Source organism: Melitaea cinxia, chromosome 2, assembly GCF_905220565.1.
Source record: "Melitaea cinxia chromosome 2, ilMelCinx1.1, whole genome shotgun sequence".
Lineage (NCBI taxonomy): Eukaryota > Metazoa > Arthropoda > Insecta > Lepidoptera > Nymphalidae > Melitaea > Melitaea cinxia.
Genome location: NC_059395.1, coordinates 8,828,123 through 8,855,707, shown reverse-complemented (window position 1 = coordinate 8,855,707; position 27,585 = coordinate 8,828,123). Strand labels below are relative to the sequence as shown.

The window sequence follows — 27,585 nt, the reverse complement described above, 5'->3', positions numbered from 1 at the left end:
GCGGCAGCACCAGTGGTAGCGGCAGCGGCAGCGCTCCAGGCGCGCCCGCCCTTACTTACAGTCGGAGGTCGGTCGTCGTGTCCCGCTAGTTGCAGTAGTGGTCCTCGGCGGTGACGCGGCACAGCTGGCAGTCGACGCGGCAGCACCAGTGGTAGCGGCAGCGGCAGCGCTCCAGGCGCGCCCGCCCTTACTTACAGTCGGAGGTCGGTCGTCGTGTCCCGCTAGTTGCAGTAGTGGTCCTCGGCGGTGACGCGGCACAGCTGGCAGTCGACGCGGCAGCACCAGTGGTAGCGGCAGCGGCAGCGCTCCAGGCGCGCCCGCCCTTACTTACAGTCGGAGGTCGGTCGTCGTGTCCCGCTAGTTGCAGTAGTGGTCCTCGGCGGTGACGCGGCACAGCTGGCAGTCGACGCGGCAGCACCAGTGGTAGCGGCAGCGGCAGCGCTCCAGGCGCGCCCGCCCTTACTTACAGTCGGAGGTCGGTCGTCGTGTCCCGCTAGTTGCAGTAGTGGTCCTCGGCGGTGACGCGGCACAGCTGGCAGTCGACGCGGCAGCACCAGTGGTAGCGGCAGCGGCAGCGCTCCAGGCGCGCCCGCCCTTACTTACAGTCGGAGGTCGGTCGTCGTGTCCCGCTAGTTGCAGTAGTGGTCCTCGGCGGTGACGCGGCACAGCTGGCAGTCGACGCGGCAGCACCAGTGGTAGCGGCAGCGGCAGCGCTCCAGGCGCGCCCGCCCTTACTTACAGTCGGAGGTCGGTCGTCGTGTCCCGCTAGTTGCAGTAGTGGTCCTCGGCGGTGACGCGGCACAGCTGGCAGTCGACGCGGCAGCACCAGTGGTAGCGGCAGCGGCAGCGCTCCAGGCGCGCCGAGCGCAGCGCGCGCCGCCCGCGCCCGCAGCACAGCCGCGCGCACCCGCCCGGCGCCGCGCCCAGGCTCGCGTTGCACTTGCTGCACACACACGCTACTGTTTACATGGTTGTATCGAGTGGATTACACACGTTAGTGCATCTATGAATTTTCTCAATTTCAAACGAAATGTAGGCAAAATGGATTAAATCGCTTAAGGTTAGTTTAGAGACCTGCACGCATACGTACAAAAATAACCGCTAGCAACTATGCAAGTACCCGATTGGTATTGAATATTGTGTTGTATTTTCAAAAAGCCACCTGCCACCAAAGTCATTTGTTTTTCTTTTTGTCAGTACCTAATAAAGAGCTGATATGGCAAAAATCATATGAAGTCGTTAATGCGTCAACTTTTTCCAAAACAAATTCACAACTGAGGCTCTTAATTCAAACGCGAAAAAGCGGTATACGCACGAGCTGCACGAACATCCTCCTTACCTTACCATAGAGAGGCACACTAAATGTCGACAGTTACCACAAGCGAGCAGCGGGGCAGCAGACAACCTGTACGAAGACAACTCACCGTCCGTGCGTGCCTTGCGAGCCGGCGGCGGCGTCGGGCTCGCAGTAGTCGGGGCTGGGCGTTACGTAGCGTAGGCGCGCGCGCGCCCTCCGGTGCAGACGGAGCGACGGCGGGCGCGCGGGCAGCGCCGCGGCGCGCGCCGCCTCGCGGAACAGCGCCGCGCCCGCGCGCGCCAGCGGGCCCAGCGCGCGCCAGCACGTGCGCACCGAGCACGAGCCCGACACGCCGTGGCACGTACACTTCGTGCGCATGCCCTGCGACACCGTCTGACGGAACACGAAACGCGATTCACTCAACATGTGGTCACAAAATTTCTGAGATATATTTCATTACTCTAAATACGTTTAAAAATCAAAATCAAAAATTATTTTATTCAAACAGGCTTCAAAAGCACCTTTGAATCTTCACGTTATAAATTATATTTGACATATCTAATCTTAAAGGTCGATTTACATCAGACAAGCGAATGCTCAATCTATCCCCACTATATCAAATTATTTTAGTGTAAACAGACGTAGAGCATTCTTTCGTTGTTCTTAATGTGTTCGCAAAGATTCTATGGAATATTCTAAAAACAGTTGCTTAGAGCGTTCTTGCGTATTCGTACGTGCTCGCGCGCCTGAGCGGTCTCATCAAAGCCTTCTTATGTTTTTGCGATTTTATACATATCTAATCGATTAAAGTATGGATTGGTCTAAATAAAAATGTTTATTAATGATAGAAGCCTACCGAAATTCCAGATGTGTTTCACCTACATTATCCAGTGTCCTTCGTTGTATTAAATCTGTAAACCACCAACGTCCCTTCCTTCTTTTATTTTTAAGTTTTTGCGACAAAATAATAAATGCAGCACTTGCAACTATGATATCGCTGTCAGAGTCAGACATAGCGAAGCATTACCAATACCAAACAAAGAGTGGACACGAATGAGGAGATTACCGTAGCTTATAGACGCCTGCAACACCAGAAGCATCGCAAGCGCGTTGCCGACCCAATCCCCAATCCCCCCAGGAGCTCTGGTCACCTTACTCACCAACAGGAACACAATACTGCTTCAAAACAGTATTATTTTGCTGTGATCTTCTGTAAGGTCGAGGTACTACCCCAGTCGGGCTGCTCCAGATTTTGAGCAGGAAATTCCTGCTGTGCCCTACCTCAGTTAAACATAAAAAGATTACGAAAGAATGTTCTTGTTCTAGCTCTAGCTCTTTGTTCCTTATGTAAACGCTAAATACGAGTTTTCGTTTACACATAAAGATCAAGGAAGAATGCTCTTGTTCTAGCTCTAGCACTTTGTTCGTTTGATCTAAACCCGTCTCAATACTATTAAACGAGCAATTCTTGTATATATATATATATATATATATATATATATATATATATATATATATATATATATAATCTGAATCTCGGGAACGGCTCCAACGATTTTCATTAAATGTAGTATGCAGGGGATTTCGAGGGCGATAACTAGATATAGCTAGGATTCATTTTTAGAAAATGTTGTTTTATCCCTGTTTTTAGGTAATGAAAAAATGATTACAATATCGTTAGAATACGAAGGTAAATTTCGCAATAGTCAATAAACTTAGGCTCAGGTGGGAAATCGTCCGGTCGGGATCGACCGAGAAGACCAGGGTTCAAATCCCTATGTCTCCAAATCGTTATTTTTCCTTTTTTTCCAATTGCACTCATATTTTTTTATTTAAATAACCAGTTCATATTTTTTAATATTTTAGCAATACGTAATTCGTATTTAAATATCATTTCCAAAAAACACGATTTACTAAAATCGGCCACTACTTAATTAATTATAGAAGCTACCACCGATTCGGAATGTAGATTCTGCAGAAAAAAATAGACAAGAAACTCCGCAGACACTCTTTAAAAAAAACTGTTTTATTAAAAAAATTAAAATATCTCTCATGAAATACAGCATTACTAAATCCACATGTTTGTGTGCGATATCATTGTTTGCTAAAAAAAAATGATTTTTATCGATATATAGTTCACCTTTCTTCCGAAGCGGTTGTTAATGAGATTGGCGGAGGCGATGAGCGGCCGCAGATGTTGGAGACGCGTGTGTAGGTCCACTTGCGGGTCGAAGCGAGGGTCGTCTGCCGCCATGCGATACTCGATATTTCGATATTGATATTCTTTGTCGTCGTCGTAGTCGTATCTGAGTATATTTATTTTATTTTAATGCATCATTTTAGAATACTAAATATTCATATACCTAAACTATCCTTTTAAAGAAAACGTTTAAAATAAATTTACAAATCTTAATAAAATAATAGTTTCAATTTAACCTAGATCTGAATCTTTTCCTGGTAGGTCTGCCTCGACGTGGAGACCGAGGCAAACGTTTACGTCCACGTCGGCCCTTTTTCCTCGGAGCCGCGCTGGTGTTTGCGGGGGCAGGCTGATCATCGACCAGGATCACAACAGGCGGTGCCGTAGTCGGTTCCGATGTCGTTGATATTTTCTCTGTAGTCGTCGTTTCGAATTCCATCATCTGTTCTTCTAATCGCCCATCTCGAACGTCTATTTCGTGAGCATCTAGAAACTGCTTTGCAAATCTATAAAAGGTATTGAAAATATGTACTTTGCTGTAACAGTAGTAATTAAATTGCGTTATAAAAAATAGTGACTTTAGATTGCCTGTTCGTTACCTCTCAGACCATTGGAAGTTGTCTCCGCAGCCTCCCCACTTGAACCTCGCGTGCGGCTCGGGTGGCACGGCCTGGCGCGGGGGGCGCGGCGGCGCGCGGGGCGGGGCCGCGCACGAGCACGCCGCCAGCGCGCCCGCAGCGCACGCCCGCGACACCGACCACGCGAGGGCGGCTGCCGACATCGCGTATACGTACGCTTGCTCACGAGTACCTTACAAAATATTAGATCCTATTTTATTCGAATCATCAATTTTAATTGGATCAGCAAAAAACGCGGAAATAGACAGCTTTGGATGAAAATTTGATTTGATTTGGTGAAGCTTTGGATTGAAAAACAAAAGTGGTTTTTATCCATGTACGACTCATTCACTAAAGTCATATCGTATGTGGTAAATAAGATGAAAGTTAATAATGTACCTGGCAGACGTTGTCCTGCCCGGAAAACAGCTACCAAATTTGATAGCTTACATACCGATAGCAGCGCCACCTAAAGATAAAAACTACCCTATCTCCCAAGTTGGCCAAATTACAAATGCGTAAAAAATTTGATAGAAATTGGTTCAGTAGTTTCGGAGTAACATACATTTAAAATTTACATTGTTAACGCCCACCCCCGTAATCCTGCCGTAATAATGCCGGGAAAACCCTAAAAACAGCCCTTGTCTTTGTCCCATATAAACGTTTTCTAAATAAAATGTAGAGTCAATTTGAACTTTATTGCTATTTCTATTATATTAGTTCATGTTAAATAATATATTAGGGCGCATTTTACGTAAGTTATTAATGATTAAATTGATCTTATTCGTAGACCGCATTTTAATTAAATTTACATACAGTAAAAATGGTATTAAATAGCTATTTCACTTTACCTATTATATTGTTGCGGGGGCGTTAACAATGGAAAATTCCCGTTTTTAAACTATCGACTCCAAATTTGGTACGAATCTCCTATATATGTGACATAGAAATGATCAATGAGCGGATTTTAGGATAACTCATGCCCAATAAGGATTTCGGGGTTGGGTGTTAACAATGAAAATTTTAAATGTATGTAACTCCGAAACTACTGAACCAATTTTTTATCAATTTTTTTAAGCATCTGTAATTTGGTCTAACTTGGAAGATATGGTAGTTTTTATCTTAATTGGACTCGATAGGTGGCGCTGCTATTGGTACCTAACTCCGAAACTACCGAACGAATTTTTATCAAATTTTACGCATGTATAATTTTGTCCAACTTGGGAGATATGGTAGTTTTATCTCAATCGGACCTGGTAGGTGGCGCTGCTATCAGTATGTAACTCCGAAACTACTGAATAAATTTTTATCAATTTTCGTAAGCATCTGTATTTCGGTCTAACTTGGAAGATATGGTAGTTTTATCTCAATTGGACCCGGTAAGTAGCGCTGCTATCAGTATGTAAGCTATCAAATTTGGTAGCTGTTTTTTGGGCAGGACAACGTCTGCCGGGTCCGCTAGAATATAGATAAAGATTTTAGTTTTTGTGGATAATAAAATTCAATCTCATGAAATTATCTAAATTTAAATTGCTAGTCATAAATTTCACGCAAGCAATGTTGTTATTCAATTTCAATAGCTTTAATAGTGGTAAAACTGACAGCGTAACCTATCATGTAGCTTCATATGCTTTGCCACTGTTCCTCGCCATTCAATTTTTCTTTGATATTGTTATTTTTGTGACTGAAAGAAAAACTGACTGAAAAATGTCGGAATTCTTCCATTACGACTTCCGTTATTGTGCTAACTAATTATAAATTATAGTTGGCGAAATATCGGTGTTTTCAAAATGAAATTCATGGTAAATCCCATATAAGTCAAGTTAGTTTAGTGTTGATAGTGGCTATGGTGAAAAAATAATTGTTGATAGTGGCTGTGAAAGCTTAAAAACTTATATTGAAAACCGTAGCTCAATCAGATATATTCTTATATATAAAATTCTCGCGTCACAATGTTAGTTACAATACTCCTCCGAAACGGCTGTACCGATTTTTATGAAATTTTGTGTGCATATCGGGTAGATCTGAGAATCGACCAACATCTATTTTTCATACCCCTAAGTTATAGAAGGGGGGGGGGGATTAAGGGGGTTAAAACATATATGGCAAAACAACCTATGCGGGGTCAGCTAGTTATATATAAAAAATTGCCAATGTAACTCAAGTTAAGTAACAAGCAATTACTAAATAACAGTAATACAAAAATTGGGTAAAATCTTGTACAAACTTGATGTTTGCACCGTCGCGTCGTGCGATAAGGGATAACATCAGCCATACTAGTGGTACATAGGAAGTCATACCAAGTCACAAATTCGTTCAAAGTTGAGACCTGATGGAACTGTGACAAATGATGCATAAGCACGCAGTCAAATAATCGAGCGGCTCCCGATATCGACGACACAAAAGTACGCGACCTGAAACTATGCGTTATATTCCCTTATAAGAACATATTTCGACTTTTTTTCATTATTTGAGAAATTAAGTAAATTTTTACAGTGGGAAAATGTAATATAAGTAGGTTACCGTTATAGTTAAGATTTTTTTATAGAAAGACATACAGTTAAAATAACAAACATGCATCAAAAATCCATACATATTTTTATTAGATAACTAGGAGTTATAGAAGATATTCATGTCATTTGCAAAGAGTGCCAAACATAGTGTGTAACATAATTATATTTCATCAATTTACGACCTCTTTGTATAACCATATGCCATGTATACCGTAGCATAGACCTACCAGACTGTTTGCAGAGCTCTTCCTCGATCACCTTTCATGCAACCGTCTTGCGAAAAACAGTCTTCCCTTAAATCTGCTCTGGCCATTTTTAGATATTTTCAGTAATACGAACTAATTTCCTATGTTATCATACATAATTTCTTGTTATTCTTAGTCTTCTAGTTTTACAATACACATATTTGCTAGAAAAACACTGAATTCAATGAAATAAGGACTAAAATTAACTTATGGATATGAGTAATTTTTTTTTTTACGATTTGATTGAAAAATTAATGAAGTAGTAAAGAACCAACAGGCACATAGATACTTATTATTTTTTAAAAGATAAACATTTTTTTTTTCATAAAAATCCATATAGGTATGTGAAATTTACATTTTTATTACAAGTGATTTTATTTAAAATTGTCTATAATGTGCCAACTGTGTTTCAAAGAAAACACAAATAAAAAAGAAACTTGTGTCTTAATAATGTAGATTAGGGTTATATTGCCAACATAACCCGTGATCAATAGAGCAATCAAAGAATGTAAGAAGGAAATTACTTACTAAACTTGTCCATGCTACAAGCAATCTAATAATCATCGTTAATTTAAATCTGGGTCACTAATTTATATACCTAGAAATGAACTCATCGGTAACGATGTGAGTTGAGGGAAAAATATAAGATATAGAAATAATTGTGTTTGCTCGCAAACGAAAAAAAACCGACTTCAATTACATCGACGAGTAATACAAAGTAGATCGACGAAAAAATAGTCAATTAACTACGCGTTATCAAAGATTACTCAAAAAGTAGTTATCAGATCTCGATAAAATTTGTATGTGACCACATGATAAATATCAGCTTTCGATTAAATTAAAAATGATCAAAATCGGTACACCCAGTAAAAAGTTATTGCGGATTTTCAAGAATTTCCATCAATTTCTCTGGGATCCCATCATCAGATCCTGGTTTCCTTATTATGATACCAAACTAGGGATATCTCCTTTCCAACAAAAAAAGAATTATCAAAATCGGTACATCCAGTAGAAAGTTATGCGGTATAATACAACGTAGGTCGACGAAAAAAGCGTCAAGTAAAAACGCATTATTAGATATAGCTCGAAAAGTAGTTGTTAGATCTCAAATAAATTTAAATGGAACCAATTGGCACACACCACCTTTCGATTAAAACAAAATTTGTCGAAATCGCTCCACCCAGTCAAAAGTTCTGATGTAACATACATAAAAAAAAAATACAGTCGAATTAAGAACCTCCTCCTTTTTTGGAAGTCGGTTAAAAAGATGTAAATATACAGTTTTTCACGCATAAAATTAGGTATTATTATCATTTTGTAATAGACAAAATGACAAAATATGTATGTACTTACCTATTATAAAATAAAACATAAAAAAATAGATACATATAATGTGTTATTATTTTGGGTAGATACAATGAAAAACTACAAAGATTCGTATAACTTTTTACGTAAGATTCGTTTAACTGAGGTAGGGCACAGCAGGAATTTCCTGCTCAAAATATGGAGCAGCCCGACTGGGGTAGTACCTCGACCTTACAGAAGATCACAGCAAAATAATACTGTTTTCAAGCAGTATTGTGTTCCTGTTGGTGAGTAAGGTGACCAGAGCTCCTGGGGGGATTAGGGATTGGGTCGGCAACGCGCTTGCGATGCTTCTGGTGTTGCAGGTGTCTATAAGCTACGGTAACCGCTTACCATCAGGTGAGCCGTACGCTTGTTTGTCGACCTAGTGGTATAAAAAAAAAAATTGGAGGAGTGTAATATTTCATTAAAGAGAAACTAATTTATATAGAAAAATAAATGTAAAAGGTAGTGTTATAGGAATACGAGGTTCTTACAAAGGAAGACGAGTTTTATGCTCAGGGAAACAGAATAATAAATAAACGCTTCACACTCAACGGCACCCAGAAGGATGTTCTTCTGAGTCGGAAAAACACACAATACACAAGCACAAACGCCTAGACCCCGAGAAACATCTATATGGCCAATACAAATGACTGTCGTGAGCGGGGATCGAACCCGCGACCGCCAGCGTAACAGCCAGTGCGACCGATGCGCCAGCGCGTCATTGAAGAATTGGGTGCAACAGACCCAATTAGATGACTCTTGAATTAAACCGATTACTTTAGTATTTCGATTAGCAACAATAATTGTGTTTTTATATCAGAAGTAATGTTCGTGTCGACTAGTTGGCCAATCGGCTATTTTTTCAAAAGTTATAATAATTAAATCTTTATAATTAAGACTACTTATTAAATAAATAATAAGACTGATTATATTTGATATAGGTAACAATTAGTTATGATGTAATATATGTTTGATTTTATAAGATTCAATAACAGGACCCTAATCGACCTTTAGGCATGATCAAAAACAGTTTATTCAATTATTATGGTATTCGTTGATATTATGTTCCAAAAGTGGTGGTAGGTTTCATAAGTACTGCAAACTCCAGAATTACTAGTGACGTCGAATAAGATTAATGTTGATAACAAATTCATTCCGATTTAGAAGCTTTAAGATGTCTGCTGACGAAGTTACAAACAACTAAAGGGATTTTATATATTTCTCACACTGTAGCATGATATTGACATTTTAGTATTTGAACTTTAACACCTGAATTTACTGATTATTAAATCTTTGCAGTGCTTTCAACAATCTATCTTATATTCTATGGAATTTTAGGCTTTTTTCATAGTCCACGAAAAAGCAACAAAATGTTTATCAAAAGTTCATAGCTTATTTGGCAGTTAGACTTTAATTAAAATAGGAAAAGTTGAATATGAGTACTATGTAACAATCCGCATTTGACGCATTACAAAGAGTGCTAATTAAATTATACGCCTACGTATTTTAATCAGGGTTTAGCCAGTGTCAAATGTGACAAATACCTAGCAGAAAATATTTTTAATATAAAGTTCTATGGTATATTAATAGTGGTAGATATTTCTGTTGTGATTTTATATCATTTGTTAATTAAAAGCAATTTCGTAATAGAATCTTGATATCGCCCGCACATTCGTAGTAGTAAATAATGGCGGCGGACGTGCTTATCGGAACTGATCGCTAGATAGCACGTCAATGCACATCACTGTTATCGCCGAATCCCTGGAGCTCTCCCGCCCAGTACCCGCCTAGTACGTTTGATTCATGCGTGTAATTAAATCTTTTGTCCGTTCCGCTGTACCGTGACCCTAAGTCGATATCGATATAAGCCTCATCGATCTTTTTTAAGTTAACGAACCTAACATAGCTTATAACAAATCCAGACATCGACATAGATTTCCCAAGTGATTTATGAACATTAAAAATTGGCAGAGGAAGAAAAATTTTAATTAGTTATAACTAAGTAGGTTAAGGTTTAGGTTAGGCTTATTAATATACTCAATATGGATCTGTCTCTATAGCAGTTTAGGCTCAGCATGGTAAAGTCAAACAGTCAAGCAGTCAACAACGTCCGACCACATACATATTTAACCACTCAACAAAATGTTAGAGTTTGACTAGGAATTCTTAATGCATCCACCATATAGCCCCAATCCTGCACCCTCAGATTTCCAACTGTTTCGATCTCTTTCGAATTCTTTAGGTGGTGTAAAGTTAACTTTAAGAGAAGACTGTCAAAATTACTTGTCGCAGTATTTTAATGGGATGTCCTAAAATTTCTACAGCAACGGAATCCTGTAACTACCCACGGGACAGCGGCAAGTCATCGAACCAAATGGTACATATTATAATTATATAATATAATTATAATATAGTAATTATATAATTATATAATATGTACCATTTTATCTATACAAATAAAAAATTGGAATGTCTGTTTGTAATATTAAAATAACCGCTTTTTAGTAAATGGATATGAATGGTATACACGCTACATATACCAAAATAACCGCCGCGTTGGCGCAACGTTTACAGCCATGGATTGTATCTGTTGCGCTGGCGGTTGCAGGTTCGATCTCCGCACATGACAAACATTTATTTTGTATTGGCCATACAGGTGTTTGGCGTGGTCTGGGTGTTTGTGCAGTCCTTGTGGGTCTCCCCACCGTGCCTCGGAGAGCACGTTAAGCCGTCGGTCCCGGAATATATCCGCCAACCCGCATTGGAGCAGCGTGGTGGATTAAGTTCTAATCCTTCGCCTACATGGGGAAAGAGGACTATGCCCAGTAGTGGGATATTACAGACTGAAGCGTAAGCGTATACCAAAATAACATTTTTTAAATTTTTTTGTCTGTCGGTCTGTTTGTTCCGCCTAATCTCTTAAATGGCTGGACCGATTTTGACGGGACTTTCACTAGCAGATATAGCTGATGTAATAAGTAGTAACTTAGGCTATTTTAACCGACTTCCAAAAAAGGACGAGGTTCTCAATTAGATTGTTTTTTTTTTTAATATATGTTACTTCAGAACTTTTGACTGGGTGGACCGATTTCGATAAAAAATTTTTATCGAAAGGTGATGCGTGTCATTTGGTCCTATTTAAATTTATTTAAGATACTAACTGTGCCAGCGACTTCGTATGCGTGGAATTTAATAAAATAGTTATTGTTTAGTTCGCAGTTACAAAATAAATAAATTTTTAAAATAAAAGTAGCTTAAGTTGCTCCTACTCCTAAGTTAGTCCCGTCAAAATCGGTCCAGCCATTTTAAGATTAGACGTAAATAGCCATTTCAAGATTAGATGTAAATAAAATTTGTAAAATCTAACTTTGAATTTTTATATAAAATACAAAGAAACTTTTCCCCGACCTAATCTGTCGATCCCGGTTGTTATCATATACACACGATAGCGATCGTTACTCATAGAAAGAAGTATATCCGCCAACCCGAAGTGGAGCAGCGTGGTGGATAAGGCTCCGATCATCTCCTACGTGGGTTCAGAGGCCTTTGTCCAGCAGTGGGATGTTATAAGCTGAATCGTGAATCGTTCATGTATTTTTTTATTATTGTTTTTTTTACACAACAGTGCAGCGTAGCAAACTAGCTTATTGTCCGCCTGACGGTAAATAAGAAAAAAAAAAACTTTAAAGAAACGAAAGTATAAAAGAACGAAGATATGAAACAGAACTCAGTAGGTATAAAAACGACAGGTTAAAATATCTAGAAGATATATACCTACATACACTATAATCTAAGGTGCGGTGCTGTTTGTAGCCTGAATAGTTTTAACATATTTAAAATAATTGTGTTTGCTCGCAAACGAAAAAAAACCGACTTCAATTAGATCGACGAGTAATACAACGTAGATCGACGAAAAAATACTCAAGTAACTACGCGTTATCAAAGATTACTCAAAAAGTAGTTATCAGATCTCAATAAAATTTATATGTGACCACATGACAAACATCAGCTTTCATTAGCAAAAATTATTAAAATCGGTACACCCAGTAAAAAGTTTTTGCGGATTTTCAAGAGTTTCCCTCGATTTCTCTGGGATCCCACCATCAGATCCTGGTTTCCTTATCATGGTACTAAACTAGGGATATCTTCTTTCCAACAAAAAAAGAATTATCAAAATCGGTACATCCAGTAGAAAGTTATGCGGTATAATAAAACGTAGGTCGACGAAAAAAGCGTCAAGTAAAAACACATTATTAGATATAACTCGAAAAGTAGTTGTTAGATCTCAAATAAATTTAAATGGGACCAATTGACACATACCACCTTTCGATTAAAACAAAAATTGTCGAAATCGGTCCACACGGTCAAAAGTTCTGATGTAACATACATAAAAAAAACAGTCGAATTGAGAACCTCCTCCTTTTTTGGAAGTCGGTTAAAAAGTGTAAATAAGAAGGTTTCTTAGCCTAAATTGTTGGAACAAGTATTTAAAACATTAAATTGTATAGTAATATAAACAAAATAAAAAAAATACATTGCGTATTATTATTATTTAATTATTTTATTATTTATATCGGTTAAATCGACTCGCCATGTATTTTGCTCATTTTATAAATCAATAGCACCATTTGTTTTCAACTAGTAACCGGCACTTATTTATTTAGTGTGCAAATTTCTTTAATCAAAAAAAGTAAAAATATGCAAAACATTTCCAATACTCACTTTTTACCATTTTGTTCAATGTTTAATTATAAAAGTACCTGGGTGACCGAGCTAAGCTCGGTATTTTTAGTAAATCGTGAAGGATTAGTAGTAGAAGAGAGAGTTAAAATGATTCACTGCCGGTTTGGATGAAGTGTTTTTTAACCCACTTCAAAAAAGGAGGAGGTTACTCAATTCGGCTGAAGGAAACTCAATATATATATATCCCACCTGCGGTGCAACAATGTCACAATTCAGGACACTTTTTTGTTATGTCTTTTATTAGGACTTTTTGATAATTTAATATAAGATTTTTAAACCATAGCAAAGAAAGTAAAGTATTAATTTTATAAACATTTCAAACCTACTATAAGTAGTAATCCAGAAATGAGAAAGTAAAAGCGAAAAAAAAAATTAAAAGTCCTCTCCTGTAAAATTAAGAAATGAGCTGTTGTGACTTTGTTGCACCGAAGGTGCGAGATACATATATATCACTACATAGTATAAAAGAAAGTCGCTTTCTCTGTCTCTATATCCCTTTGTCCCTATGTCCCTATGTATGCTTAAATCTTTAAAACTACGAAACAGATTTTGATGCGGTTTTTTTAATAGATAGAGTGATTGAAGAGGAAGGTTTATATGTATAATAACATGCATTAAATAGTGGAGAAATACTGTTATTTTTGAGGTTTCTAATGCGATGTCGTAGATAATTACATTTTTCCGCTTACATTGCAAACGCAGCCTGAACCCTACGAGATTTATCAAAATAATGTACTAAGTATTATACACATTGAAAAGTTCTACAGAAAACTCCGCTATGGTATATGTCTCTTATGGATATCCCACAATAACATTTTTTTGTCATTTACTTTTTACGACAAATAATGGCTAATATTCAAATCGATTTTAACCAATACAGCATTAATCCTTATCTAATTAAATACCTTAAATACATTGTTGATTTAATATTGATCTATATGGCCCTTTACAGCATATGATTTAAATGAATATTTTTGAAGATATTATAGAATTAAAAATTGCGATACGTTTTACACCGTGCGAAGCCGGAGCGGGTCGCTAGTATATATATATTTTAATGTATGTTCGGGGATAACTTCGCCGTTTATGAAAAGATTTTGATAATTCTTTTTTTGGTGGAAAGGAGATATCCCTGGTGTGGTAGCATGTTAAGGAAACCAGGATCTGATGATGGGAAACTCTCGAAAATCCGCATAACTTTACATTAACTACATAATACTTAACATACTATTGGGTGTACTGATTTTGATGTTTTTAACCTAATCGAAAGCCGATGTTTATCATGTGGTCATATTTCATCGAGATCTGATTACAACTTATGGAGTAATCTTTGATAATGCGTATTTCTTGACTATTTTTTCATGTACCTACATTGTATTACTTGTCGATGTAGTATTTCTTGACTATTTTTTCATGTACCTACATTGTATTACTTGTCGATGTAACTGAAGTCGATTTTTTTTCGTTTGCCTGCAAGCAGCAATTATAATGAATATTAATAATGAATTAATATTAATAATGAATTAACGAAAAATAAAAATAAAAAATAAGGATAAATTAAAAATTGATACAAAATACACAATTACAAGATTGAGAGTAATTGCTTCTAAAACTGATAGGCGCTCCAACAAATCGTGTTTTTTTGAAAATTAAATTTAAATACGAATTATATATTTATAAAATATGAATAATAATTTTTTTACTGACAATAATAAAAAATATAAATAAATATAAAAAATCAAAAACAAAAAATAATTAAAAAATAATAATGATAAAATATGAATAATATTTTTCGATTTTACCGACATAATAATAAAAAATAAGAACAGCTTATTTAAATAAAAAATAGCGAGTGCAATTAGAAAAATAAAAAGAGAAAACAATTGATCAGGGACATGTGGATTTGAACCATGATCTTCTCGGTTGATACCGACCGGCCGATTTTCCACCGAGCTATTGCAACTAAGTTGACAAATGCGAAATTTACCTTCGTATTCTAACGATATTTTTTTCACTCCCTAAAAACAGGGATAAAACGACATTTTCTGAAAATGAATCCTAGCTAGATAGATTTATCTCCCTCGAAACCCCCTATATACTAAATTTTATGAAAATCGTTGGAGCCGTTTCCGAGATTCAGATTATATATATATATATATATATATATATATATATATATATATATATATATATATATATATATATATATATATATATACAAGAATTGCTCGTTTAATAGTATAAGATTGTTAAGTTACTTTCATGTCCGCTGCTATTATTGCAATTTAACCTAATCGTTTTATTTATTACGAGAACAGTAATTACATGTTTTTTTTAACTATTTTTTTCTTTTCATTTAAAATTATAATTAGTATAAGCTACAAATGTAGCAATACTCATTTTTATAAAGCTAATTGCTGGTACCTCAGGCTTCAGACACGCAGAAATTTTCAACCATATAAAACCCAAATATATTTTTTTTTTATATTTTTTTAAAGTTATGGCATTAATTCATAATATAGAATACTAGCTAGGCCCCGCGATTGCACCCGCGTTGATTTGAGAAAAAAATAGCCTTCCTCCGTCTTAAAACATACCAAATCTCCCTTTTTAAATAGTTTTAATTTTTGCTGAGTTGACGTCTTTCTTTTTTTTTTTTTTGATTTCGGTCTCATCACGTGGGTGTCGTAAGAGGCGACTAAGGGATAACACAGTTCCACTACCACTTTGGAGCTTATAAAGCCGAGCGATGGCGGGATAACCATCCAACTGCTGGCTTTGAAATACACAGGCCGAAGACGGGCAGCAACCCTGCGGTCACCAACCCGCCTGCCCTGCGATCGCCAACCCGCCTGCCCAGCGTGGCGACTATGGGCAACACATATGTGTTCACGCCATTTTTGGCGCGAACTTGTTGAGGCCTATGTCCAGCAGTGGACTGCAATAGGCTGAAATGATTAATGATGACGTAAGTTGATTTGAAATAGAACAAAAAAAATTCCAACCGTCAGTCATACTGAATTTGTTTCAAAATTAAAGCCGTCATATATATAACTAGCTGGTACCCGCGACTTCGCTTATTATTTTCTCAATATCTATGTTTATACCAAAATTCATCAAAATTGGTTCTGCGATATAAAAATCAATTTGTTACTACCAAATGTGCATTAGAAATATACTTATTATCAATTTTTATTGTTTTTATGTTTCACTGTTTTTGCGATAATAGCTTACTTATAAAAAATGTGCTGTGTGGCTACGGCACTAAAGAATTTAGCCACCCCCTCTCTTCCACTGGGTGTCGTAAGAGGCGACTAAGGGATAACAAGGTTCCACAACCACCTTGGAACTTAAGAAACCGACCGATGGCGGGATAACCATCCAATTGCTGGCTTTGAAATACGCAGGCCAAAGACGGGCAGCAGCGTCTTCGGTGCGACAAAGCCAGTACTGCGGTCACCAACCCGCCTGCCCAGCGTGGTGACTATGGGCAAAACACATGAGTTCACGTTATTTTTGGCGTAAACTTGTGGAGGCCTATGTCCAGCAGTGGACTGTATAGGCTGTAATGATGATGATGATGATGATATAAAAAATAGATATATGTTGTCGCGGACTTTTTTCTAGGACTGATTAAGATAAACATTTCTATTATACATTGTATACGTGTAAACTCTACAGTTTTAACAGCGTATGCCAGAATAGCTCGCAGATGGCAGAATTTTTTCCGAGTTGGGTAGACGTCCAAAGTCACTGGTGGCGAGCATGTATGTTCCATGTTTGTTCCCTGTGGGTAGGTACCTACATATATACTCGTAGGTATGAGAACGTAAAGCGAGCATCCGGTTAGATCGCTGCCAACATCACGAAGTCGCAGAACATGGTGAAACTATAAAAATACTGACACTACTCATTGTTTCCTATTTTAAAGTTTCAGATCTTTTTTAAGAATTTGAGTTCCATAAAGTTAGCGCCATTTAATAATAGATTATACATCCATTTCTTAACAAAAATTAATAATTTTAGTTAACAAAAGCTTCATACACAAGGAACAATTTAATATTTTGTGCATTACCGCCACCCGTAGTGGAGCACTGTGGTGGTTTAAGCTCTAACGAATATTACAGGCAGAATAAGGCAAAAGAATGTTACAGGCTGAATCATTGTATTATATTAGTGGCGTTCGGTGTGCCGGCCATGGCCCCGGGCGGCATATTTAAGGGGGCGACAAAATCACCACAATTTAAAAAATAAATAAAATCCTACCTAACAAGAGGGTAAAAGTACGAAAAATAAGCGAGATGAAGTCGAGTACCGTCGAAGTGCAGAAGCAATTATTTGTTCTCACTAGTAATATTTCGTTAAAACTTTAATACAATCGTTACCACCAACACGCACAGCGTGATCAGATTAATCTCTATCACTAAGTGTATCGGCAATATGCCAGGCATCTTGCTAAAATTTTAGAGACAAATAGCCATATATTTTTATTCCAACGTTAGTAATCTTCATATTATGAGCTATGCAGGTTTTAAGCTGTCTGGAAAAATTTACTAAGCTGGTTTTTACAGGCACGTTCATTAATACTAGATTGTTCTGTATGGTAATCATTTTTCTTTTAGGAAATTATAACAATTATTTATAAATAAATTAATTTGTTTAGCTCGTTAGTCTTTGATCTAATTCGTCTAATAGTTAATAGCTAACTGTCTACTAGGTTAATAGTTGAAGTTTGGAGCAAAGGGCGGCCAATTTTAGGGGGTAGCAAATTTGGCCTAATTTTTTTTTGTCTTAAAGGAATAAATTAAAAAAAATATTATAAACATCCACAAAATAATCTCGAAAATTTAACAACAATGTTATTTAGTACTGTACAGTGTAGTGTAATTAACACTAACAACATTTGTGTTTGTTGTAATACAATAATTGTGTTTGCTCGCAAATGCAAAAAAACTGACTTCATTACATCGACAAGTAATACAATGTAAGTAGATGCAAAATAGTGAAGTAATTCCACATTATCAAAGATGACTCAAAAAGTAGTTATCAGATCTCGATCAAATTTAAATGGGACAACAAGAAAAGCACCAGCTTTCGATTAAAACAAGAATCAAAATTAAATAAACATAATCCTGAATAAATTCGAAAAGGGTACCATCGACCGATACCAGTCTTGGTATGGTTGTTAAACATAAGTTTCATTTTGTCCAAGTTAATACCGGGACTGACTCGTCGGTAGGACTCGTTTAGGCCGGCCAACATCTGGCGCAGCTCATCCAACGTTTCCGCAAAGATGACGATATTGTCGGTGACACGAAGGTGAGAGATGCATTCACCGTTGACGTTGACGCCTCGTTCTCCCCAATCGAAGGTCTTAAAGATATCCTTCAACGCAGTGGTAAACAGTTTCGGTGATATAACATCTTAAAAATTAGTCTTGTTCTCTGGTATTTGATATGAATGGTCATCGTCGCCGCATCTTACACACATCTCAGTACCTCGACATATCAAAAAAAAAAAAAAAAATCTTAAGTCGTTATAGTATAGAGTTGGCAATAGTTATATAGATTATAGCAATTCATTAAAAGTACACAAGCTGTCAGGCCTTGCTGAAAGGAGAGACTGTAACGATGCAATTTATCTATTTAAGATTCTGAATAATATGGTTGATGCCCCTTTCCTGCTTTCTAATATCTAATAATAATAATAATAATAATAAATACTCTTTATTGTACACCACAAAGAAACATTACAAAAAAGTGATACATGAAAAGTAAGATGTACAAAGGCGGTCTTATCGCTAAGAGCGATTTCTTCCAGACAACCTTTGGGCATAGGACATAGCGAAGAAAAAGAGAAGCGGGAGGGAAGTGTACAAACAGTTGATAAAGAATTGGCGTATAGTTAACAAGTAGTATGATAATAACAGAAGTAAATATACATATACACATAAATATACACACAATATACATACACATACATATATACAAATAAATATATACAAATAAATATATACATATATACTACATAAACAAATACTACATAATATATATATTTATGAAGCTGATAATGATATTTATGAGGTATTTAGTGACAAAAAATGCGCCTTTAGATATTTTTTAAAACAAGGAAGAGATTGAGCTTTTCTTATAAAGAGAGGAAGAGAGTTCCAAAGTTGTACAGATTTAACAGAAAAGGAGTTTGAATAAAAGGAAGTAGTATGAGAAGGAGTTTTGAGTGTTAAGGTTGAAGATGACCTGAGGGAACGTTCATGAGTGTCACAGAGAACCTCAAAGCGATTTTTTAGATAAAGCGGTGTATCTGGATGGAAAAGTACACAATATAGTAAAGAAAGGATGTGAGTATTCCTGCGAAAGCGGATAGGGAGCCACTTGAGTTGATTGCGAAAATCGGAGACATGGTCATATTTGCGAAGACCAAATATGAACCGTATGCAGAGATTCTGGAGGCGCTCAAGCTTATTTAACTGCTCCTCTTTAAGATCTAGGTAACAAATATCAGCATAGTCAAGAATCGGTAGTAGGAGTGACTGTGCTAACGCAATTTTGGTAGGGATAGGAAGAAAATATTGAAGCCGGCTTACTACTTAATATCTACTTCCGTATTCCTCGCAGGCAAGAAAGAAGTGTCCGCAAAAAGGATTTGTTTACAATACCTAAAATTAGGGCAAGGAGGGGCAAAAGGAGGTTATATTCTTTAGTACCGTAGCCACATAGTACGTTGTACACTTTCAAATGCTAATTTTTCTGGAAACAGAGCCATCAAAAGTCAAAAGTCTATCTTTAATTGTTCCTACGAAAACAAAATTAGGAAAACATTTAACCAAACTTAGATACCAACGACTAATTGATCGGGTAAAAAGCTTTTTTTTTTGCCTATATCGTAAAAACTATGAACGATCTATTTTAACTTAAGAAAAGCTTAGCCTTAGCTCTTTTTATAAAAAAGAATCAGCATCAATGACGCCGCGTTGGCGCACATGACAACACAGTGACATAAAAAAAAAAAAAAAAAAAAAAAAAAACATTTGTATTAGCCCTACAGATAGATGTTTGCCGTGGTTTGTGCAGGCCTCGTGGGTCTCCCAACCGTACCTCGGATTGTTATTATGTACACCTGATAGATTGTTTTTAGTAGGTAATACCTATATCCACCAACTCGCATTGAAGCAGCGTGGTGGATTAAGCTCTGCTCCTTCTCCTACATGGGGAAAGAGGCCAATGCCCAGTAGTGGGATATTACAGGCTAAAGCGCGTAATGAAAAATATTTCACACGATTATATACTTGATAGTTTTCCGAATTAAAAATCTTGTATAACTAAATAATGTAATGTAAATAATGTAATAATGAAATAAATTTAATAATGATACTATTTGTTTTTCTTTAACTATGCATGCAGTAGGTAAACATATCTAACAACGTTAACAAAATGAACATTATTTTGCGTAAATGGTCGAATTTAAGAGTCAGTAAGGGCGACGAGAATGGAATAACCTTCTGTAGGCAAATTTGTAAATCCGCTAGTGAGTCCTAGTGGTATAGACATAATACCAATTTATTATATCCGGTCCGACCTGGTTCGGCCGAAATAGACATTTTTAATAACAACTACAGAGAGCTAAATATTAGTAGAGATTTTTTGTAAGTAGTAGAAACAAGTTCCAAAGATCGCTATAGATTCCATATTATGTGTTTAAAAAGCTATTGAAGATCAGCGGTCGATTACATGTTTTTTGAGTTTTTTTTTTCTCTAGAAAACGGTGATCTTTAAACTAAAAACTTAAATATGTAGTCTGGAAAAAATTTGTACAAAAAATTTTTTGGCAAATTTTTGGTGGGCGACAAAAACCCACGCTACGCCACTGTATTGTCACATGTCATCTATATTCCTTATTTACGACTATAAAGTTTTTAAGTACCTACCTGGGTGACCGAGCTAAGCTCGGTATTTTTAGTAAATCGTGTTTTTTGGAAATCATAATTATATAAATACGAATTACATATTGATAAAATATGAATAATATTTTCCGATTTTACCGACATAATAATAAAAAATATGAACTGGTTATGTAAATAAAAAATCATGAGTGCAATTAGAATAAAAAGGATAATATAATCAATATTGAGACACGAAGATTTGGACCGTGGTCATCTCGGTCGTTCGCGACCGGCCGATTTCCCACATGAACTATTACATCTTTATTAAGAATTACGAAATTTACCTTCGTACTCTAACAATATTGTAGTCATTTTTTCACTGTCTAAAAACTGGGATAAAACGACATTTTCTAAAAATGAATCATAGCTAGATTTATTTATCTTACCCGAAATCCCCTGCACACTAAATTTCATGAAAATCGTTGGAGCCGTTTTCAAGATTCAGATTCTATATATATACAAGAATTGCTCGTTTTATAGTTTAATATAATCTAAAATTCTAAAGGAATGAATTTACGAAAGCTTCATTTACTTTTAATTACGAACGTGCATATTTAAAGATTACACACATTTCGATTCATCATTTCAAACTTTTAAATAAGACAATAGTTTGTGTGTATATCACATTCTGTTGCTATGCAATGTACACTGTCATTTAGAAAAAGATCAATAGAAAGACACGGAAGCGATACTAAATCCAATTATTTATAGCCAATATTCGTCATACTACGATAAAAGCTAGCTTCAGAAATTTTACCTTTATTGTCATTCTAATAGGGGTTCGGAAAACTTCAAATGCTTTTCGTGTGCTTTTCGCAAAAGCGTAGACAAGTAACTTTATTGGCGAGTGTACACAGCAGTGATGTCACGACACAATATTTTTATTGTACTAAAGAGACAGAAAGCAAGGTTCGTGCCAGGATAATGTCGGATAATGATCACGTGATATTTTCAACAATGATGTTTATTTATCGACACGACAAAAGCTGGTTTGTTTTGTTATTTTCTAATTGTATTTAACTAGAGAAGAAATCGGAATCAAAAGTATTTATTTATTTTATAGTTATAGGGTTTCAGACAAATTTCACCCATCTGCCTATTGATGAAATTTATTTACATTTATTAAGGTAGGTATCTACTTAAATGAATGTAAATAAATTTCATCAAGAAGATTAGAAAAATAATCACGAAAGATTTGACTACAAATTCCTGAATAGAATATTTTTTTAAAATGCATCATCGAGTTAATAAAGAATCAATTTAACATCTACCGATAGTATGAAGGCTGTAAAAAATGCAAACCTTTGGTTGTCTATTATATATATGTATTACTAGATGCTAGTTATTTTCACAAACATATTTTATAAATAAATTTTACATCAAAATGAGCCCTATTTCATGAGTTGCATGCTAAGTCTGGTTTGAATGGCGTTTGCCGGATATAATAAAGCCCGGCCAGGAATTTTCCGGCCAAATCTTTCGCGATTTAGCTTTAACATAATAAAGAAGATAGGTTGTGGTTTATGTAGCAGCCGACAATTGTAGCTACACATTTTTCGATATAATATATACATATAAATAATAAATATGTATATAAATAAAATACGAGTGTTTTTAGACCACACGACTGAAGTAAAACTTTCTATCTTCACTAACTTACACTCTCGTCACGCATCCACCAGCTTACTCCCCAAGTCAACCGTGCGTAAAGAAGTTTTACTTCAATAAATAAATATTTATATGGATAAAAATTTCGCGACACGATGTATGTTAACAATAAACTCCGAAACTACTGAACCAATTTTTATTAAATTTTGTAAGCATCTGTAATTTGCTCCAACTTGGGAGATAGGGTAGCTTTTATCTCAATTGGACCCGGTAGGTGGCGCTGCTATCGGTATGTAAGCAATCAAATTTGGTAGCTATTTTCCGGGTAGGAAATCGTCTGCCAGGTCCGCTAATCTATATAAATATTTCGTGTCACGATGTATGTTAGCGATAAACTCCAAAACTACTGAACCAATTTTTATAAAATTTTGTAAGCATCTGTAATTTGGTCCAACTTGGGAGGTAGGGTAGTTTTTATCTCAATTATTGATCTCAATATTTGTTATTGCAAATTAAATGTTAATATACGACTTTATAGGTGGCGCGTTTGAATATAGAATTTACATATATTTTAATAAATTATAATTACTGAGCCACAGCAACGCATGGCTGGGTCAGCTAGTAAATATATATGATATTAATTAAGATGGATGAAGATCACGTCTAGTTCGTATCTTAGACTAAGGTAAATCTAACTAATCCATAATGTCTATTATGATAAATGTGACTCAAATGTATCTTTAAATAACAATGGACACGGGAATAACCGTTCGACTTAAAAATATACAAAACAATGAAATTGCTCCAAAATTAATTGTCCGAAAAGTGATAAATAAATGTGAACGTTTCGTATAAATACAGAGCTCTGAATGCGGAACGACGCAACGGATGAAAGAAAGGGCGCTGTCGTTACGCTGGCCGCGCCCGCACAATGCCATGCCGCTGATTTAAAAGACTCTGCAAACTTGCCTTCTCTTATCTCTCATTATTGTCGGAAGTTCTTTTAGTCGTCCTAGACATAATGGAATCCGCTCGTATATTGGAATTTTAAAGGAACTTAAATGAAATGGAATTGACAAAGATTGAATCAATGCACATTGTAGCAACTTCCTTGAATGTAATGTTGAACATGTTAATACTTGAAAAACATAAGCAACGGCCATTATACAAGTATATATTAGACAAGTAGATAATTAGATATTAGAATATACTATATTACTATTTACTATAAGTATTATATTAATAGCTTGAACTCTTCATTTGTATTTCTCAATAACACTGTTTATTTTTCATTTATTAACAATTTCATATTTACACTTATTAATAATATTTGCACAAAACCTACCTGTCAGTAAATCAGGCGTATATTTCGGGGCAAGCTCAATGGATGAACAATTCCACCGTTCGCCCGCGTGGGCTGCGAGGCAAGCTGCTCGGGCGAGGCGCGCCGCCGCCGCTACGTGTGGCATGGCTGCGGGCTGGCGGCGGCACACGCGAGCCTGCCTACCCCACAGGGCTCCACTACGTCGTGCTTCCAAACAATCGTTTTCCGTCCAGTTGCCCAGGCTTTCATGAAGTGCCCTGTTAATAATTTTAAATTATTAGATGTAATGGTTTTCAAAACAAGATGCTTCTTGCGTACTATGATTCGTAGTGTAATTTTTATTTGTTATAGGTACTACTTTAGACTGCTAACTACTACTTAATAACCGTTTATCATTGGAACTTACTATAAAGTATAAACCATCAGGGCAATAAGTTCGGGGTTTATCGATTACAAACATACAGATAAATAATTTTGCATCAAGATATTAGTTTAAGCAAGAACACTGATTTCAAATAAAAGTTACAGGATTAAGCATATTTTCTAAGCACCCACCAAACATTTAGATAATTTATGGTAACTGGTCATGAGGAATGGTGACAACAATTTCTCTGTTGAAATGCATTTAAACAATATAAAAAATGTATTATTAATTAGTCAGCCTTTTAGCATTTCCGAAGTAATTTATAGATTTGTATTATATTTCATGCATTTTTGTACTGTTTTATAATATGTTTTTTTTAAAGAGCCAAATATTATGTTTTTGTTTTTAAAAAAAGAACCAAATATTTGTAAAACTATTTATTTCTTAATTTAAGTTAATATTAAAAATTGCAATCATAAAGTAAATAAACAAATGTACAATTAAAGTTCTTTGTAAGCCCATTTGTCTATTACTGTTTGAACAACAAATACTTGAAAGGTACTCAGGTTTATTTTAAGTATAAGCACGTAGTCGTTATTTAGAGCACTTTTTTTCGCCTTCTATTTTTGAGCTTTGTTGATCATCCGGCCGACGTGCAGATTCTGGCCGAGATCCTCGTTGAAACGCTTCACACATTTCGTACAAGTAATTAGGCAGAAAGTCATTTGCTTCACCTTCTCTTCGACGAAGCAAGCTGTATGCCTCCCGTAATGTAGGTTTTGGTGTCAGACGTAATTCTAGTTCAACAGCAGACGAAAAATGCGCAGCTAAAGAATAAATTATTTCCAAATCTGAAGGAGGGGGTTTCAAATGCTTATAATTTGATACTTTGTAAAGAAAATATTCTGAAATGCTCATACGTGACTTTTTTTCATCATATTTTCCTAATTTCATATCAAAAAGAATAGTTTTTTGCCTTTCTGAGCTCCAAAATTCGTGCTCGAATGCGTCATAAAAATCTTCTACATTTTTAAATTCATTCTTAAAGCAACGTGCCCACATCAATGGAAGTCCTTCGAGACACGATATAAGAAAATTAAGCTGCTTTTCTTTTGCTATATTTAGTTCCGAAATATAATATTTTACATTTTCCAAAAAATCCATTGGGTGAGTGTGGCCACTGTCATCAAAATGAGGTTTCTTGGTCAAAGAGGCTATAATCCAATCGTTTATATTTACTGTTGAAATTTGAAATGTACTGGTATTATCGTTTTTATTTTTCTCCTCGTCGATTTCGACGATTTTTGGTCTATTCAATGTCATTTTGTGATCTGATTTTTCCAAATTTGGTAGAGACATATGACTCCGTAATCTAGAGGTAGGTATATCGTGACATATATTCTCTTGACTTTGTGAAAATCGTACTCCGAATCCCAATGTAGTTGGCTTGTATATGGAGCTACCATATAGTGCAGAATCTACACTTTTTTTACGTTCTCCAATCAACTTTTCTTTAGAAACGGATGCCGATATTTTATCTACCATTTCTGATAAATTTGATACTGAACTTCTAATTTGTCGCAAATCAACAAATAAACTCATAGTATGTGATTATTGACATTAATAATGCAGTTTTACTCTATCACCATATTCCAATTTATCAAATTTTCTGTAACAAAGAATAATATCAAATCAAGTCAAAATAACTTTATTCAAATAGGCTATCTATTTAACTAATGTAAAAATGTTAGGTATGTTTATAATATAAATAAAAGTGATTAAAATAACGAATAACTACTTACTAAATTATCTAATAATATCTACATTTCAATTATATTTAAGTTATAATGACATTTATTACCATTCTACTGTAGGAAAAATCGTCAACGAACAAGTTCGCTATTGCGTGCGAAGCCAGCTCGTGAAGTTCTGAGTCAAGAGAGCTTACGTGCGGCTGCGGCAGACGGGAAAATGGTACTACTTACCTTCGCCCTCCGTTTTGTGAGGGATACCATGGAAGTACTTTTTATAAACGATTGTTTTACAATAACTAGGTTATCGTCGACTGAATATTAAATTTCACTGACGACGAGTTCACCACGGCCGCGCACTACTAATGACTGTACGATAGAACATACCATTTTTTATGTTAATGCATGGTTAATTTGGTTTTCACGATTGTCGTGAAACAGACATTAGAGTCGGAACTATAAATATTATACTTTATTAGAATAGATTTACTTTTTGATTAGAAAATTCAAATAAACAATCTTATACTATTAAACGAGCAATTCTTGTATATATATATATAATCTGAATCTCGGAAACGGCTCCAACGATTTTCATGAAATTTAGTATACAGGGGATTACGGGGGAGATAAATAAATCTAGCTAGGATTCATTTTTAGAAAATGTCGTTTTATCCCTGTTTTTAGGCAATGAAAAAATGGCTACAATATCGTTAGAATAAGAAGGTAAATTTCGCATCTGTCAATAAAGTTGTAATAGCTCAGGGGAAATCGGCCGATCGCGCTCGGCCGAAAAGATCATGGTTCGAATCCTCACGTATTCCAGATCGATTATCGTTTTTTTTCTTTTTTTTTCTAAAAAAAATAAAATCGAAAAATATTATTCATATTTTATCAATATGTAATTCGTATTTAAATATGATTTTCAAAAAACACGATTTACTAAAAATACCGAGCTAAGCTCGGTCACCCAGGTCCTTATATATAATTCGATATAATAAATATTTTTGTTAATTATATAATATATTTCAATTATATTTAACAACTAGCAGCGCCCGCGACTTCGTCGGCGTGAAATTTAACATTAAAGTTATTTTTCAGTTCTTCTCAGCCAGCGAAAGTTTCGTCAAAATCGGTCCAGAGATTAGCCGGAACAGACAAACAAACACAAAAATTGTAAAAAATGTTATTTCGGTATATGTACCGTGTATACATCCATATGCATTTAGTTAAAAGTGCATAGTACATAAATTTTTATATATAATAGACATTAATTGCTTGCTCTACTGGCATCCACAACTAAAAAAATTATTATTGCTTTTGTTGTTGTAAATTAATTAATTATTTATTATGACGGCTTTCATTTTAAAACAACGTTAAAACGATTGTAGGTCGGTAAATTTTTTACTTACTTAGTGCGAATTATTCGCACGGGTATTGCTAGTTCTATTTATTTGTATCGATTGAATAATAGACATATATTGAAATACGTGATTCATAACATATTATTGTTACAAAATATACAAGTACGTACATATTTAAGAATTTTGAAAAGAAATAGTCTAGTGTTATTTCCCTTTAATAATAATAATATTAATCATATTTGTAGTTATTTA

At 35.7% G+C, this 27,585-nt stretch overlaps 2 protein-coding genes across 2 annotated transcripts; both read right to left on the bottom strand.

Annotated features, from left to right (window-relative positions):
• Positions 1-765: 765 nt before the first annotated feature.
• LOC123664209 (protein Wnt-11-like) lies at positions 766-24,107 on the bottom strand. Its single transcript, XM_045598807.1, has 6 exons — positions 23,879-24,107; positions 4,097-4,307; positions 3,734-4,003; positions 3,438-3,603; positions 1,425-1,690; positions 766-943 (listed from the first exon to the last, which is right to left on the bottom strand). The coding sequence occupies exons 1-6, from the start codon at positions 24,000-24,002 to the stop codon at positions 766-768; spliced, it is 1,215 nt and encodes a 404-aa protein (XP_045454763.1). The 5' UTR covers positions 24,003-24,107.
• A 708-nt stretch (positions 24,108-24,815) lies between these two features.
• On the bottom strand, positions 24,816-25,823 carry LOC123659295. Its single transcript, XM_045594546.1, has one exon. It carries the CDS (start codon positions 25,821-25,823, stop codon positions 24,816-24,818), a length of 1,008 nt encoding a protein of 335 aa, XP_045450502.1.
• Positions 25,824-27,585: the final 1,762 nt, after the last annotated feature.

Coding starts and splice junctions, on each gene's coding strand:
- LOC123664209 (XM_045598807.1), bottom strand. CDS start 24,002: ATGCCACACGTAGCGGCGGCGGCGCGCCTCGCCCGAGCAGCTTGCCTC. Junction 1,691..3,437: donor ACAACCGCTTCGGAAGAAAG/GTGAACTATATA, acceptor GTGTTCCGTCAG/ACGGTGTCGCAGGGCATGCG. Junction 944..1,424: donor TCGCAAGGCACGCACGGACG/GTGAGTTGTCTT, acceptor GTGTGTGTGCAG/CAAGTGCAACGCGAGCCTGG.
- LOC123659295 (XM_045594546.1), bottom strand. CDS start 25,823: ATGAGTTTATTTGTTGATTTGCGACAAATTAGAAGTTCAGTATCAAAT.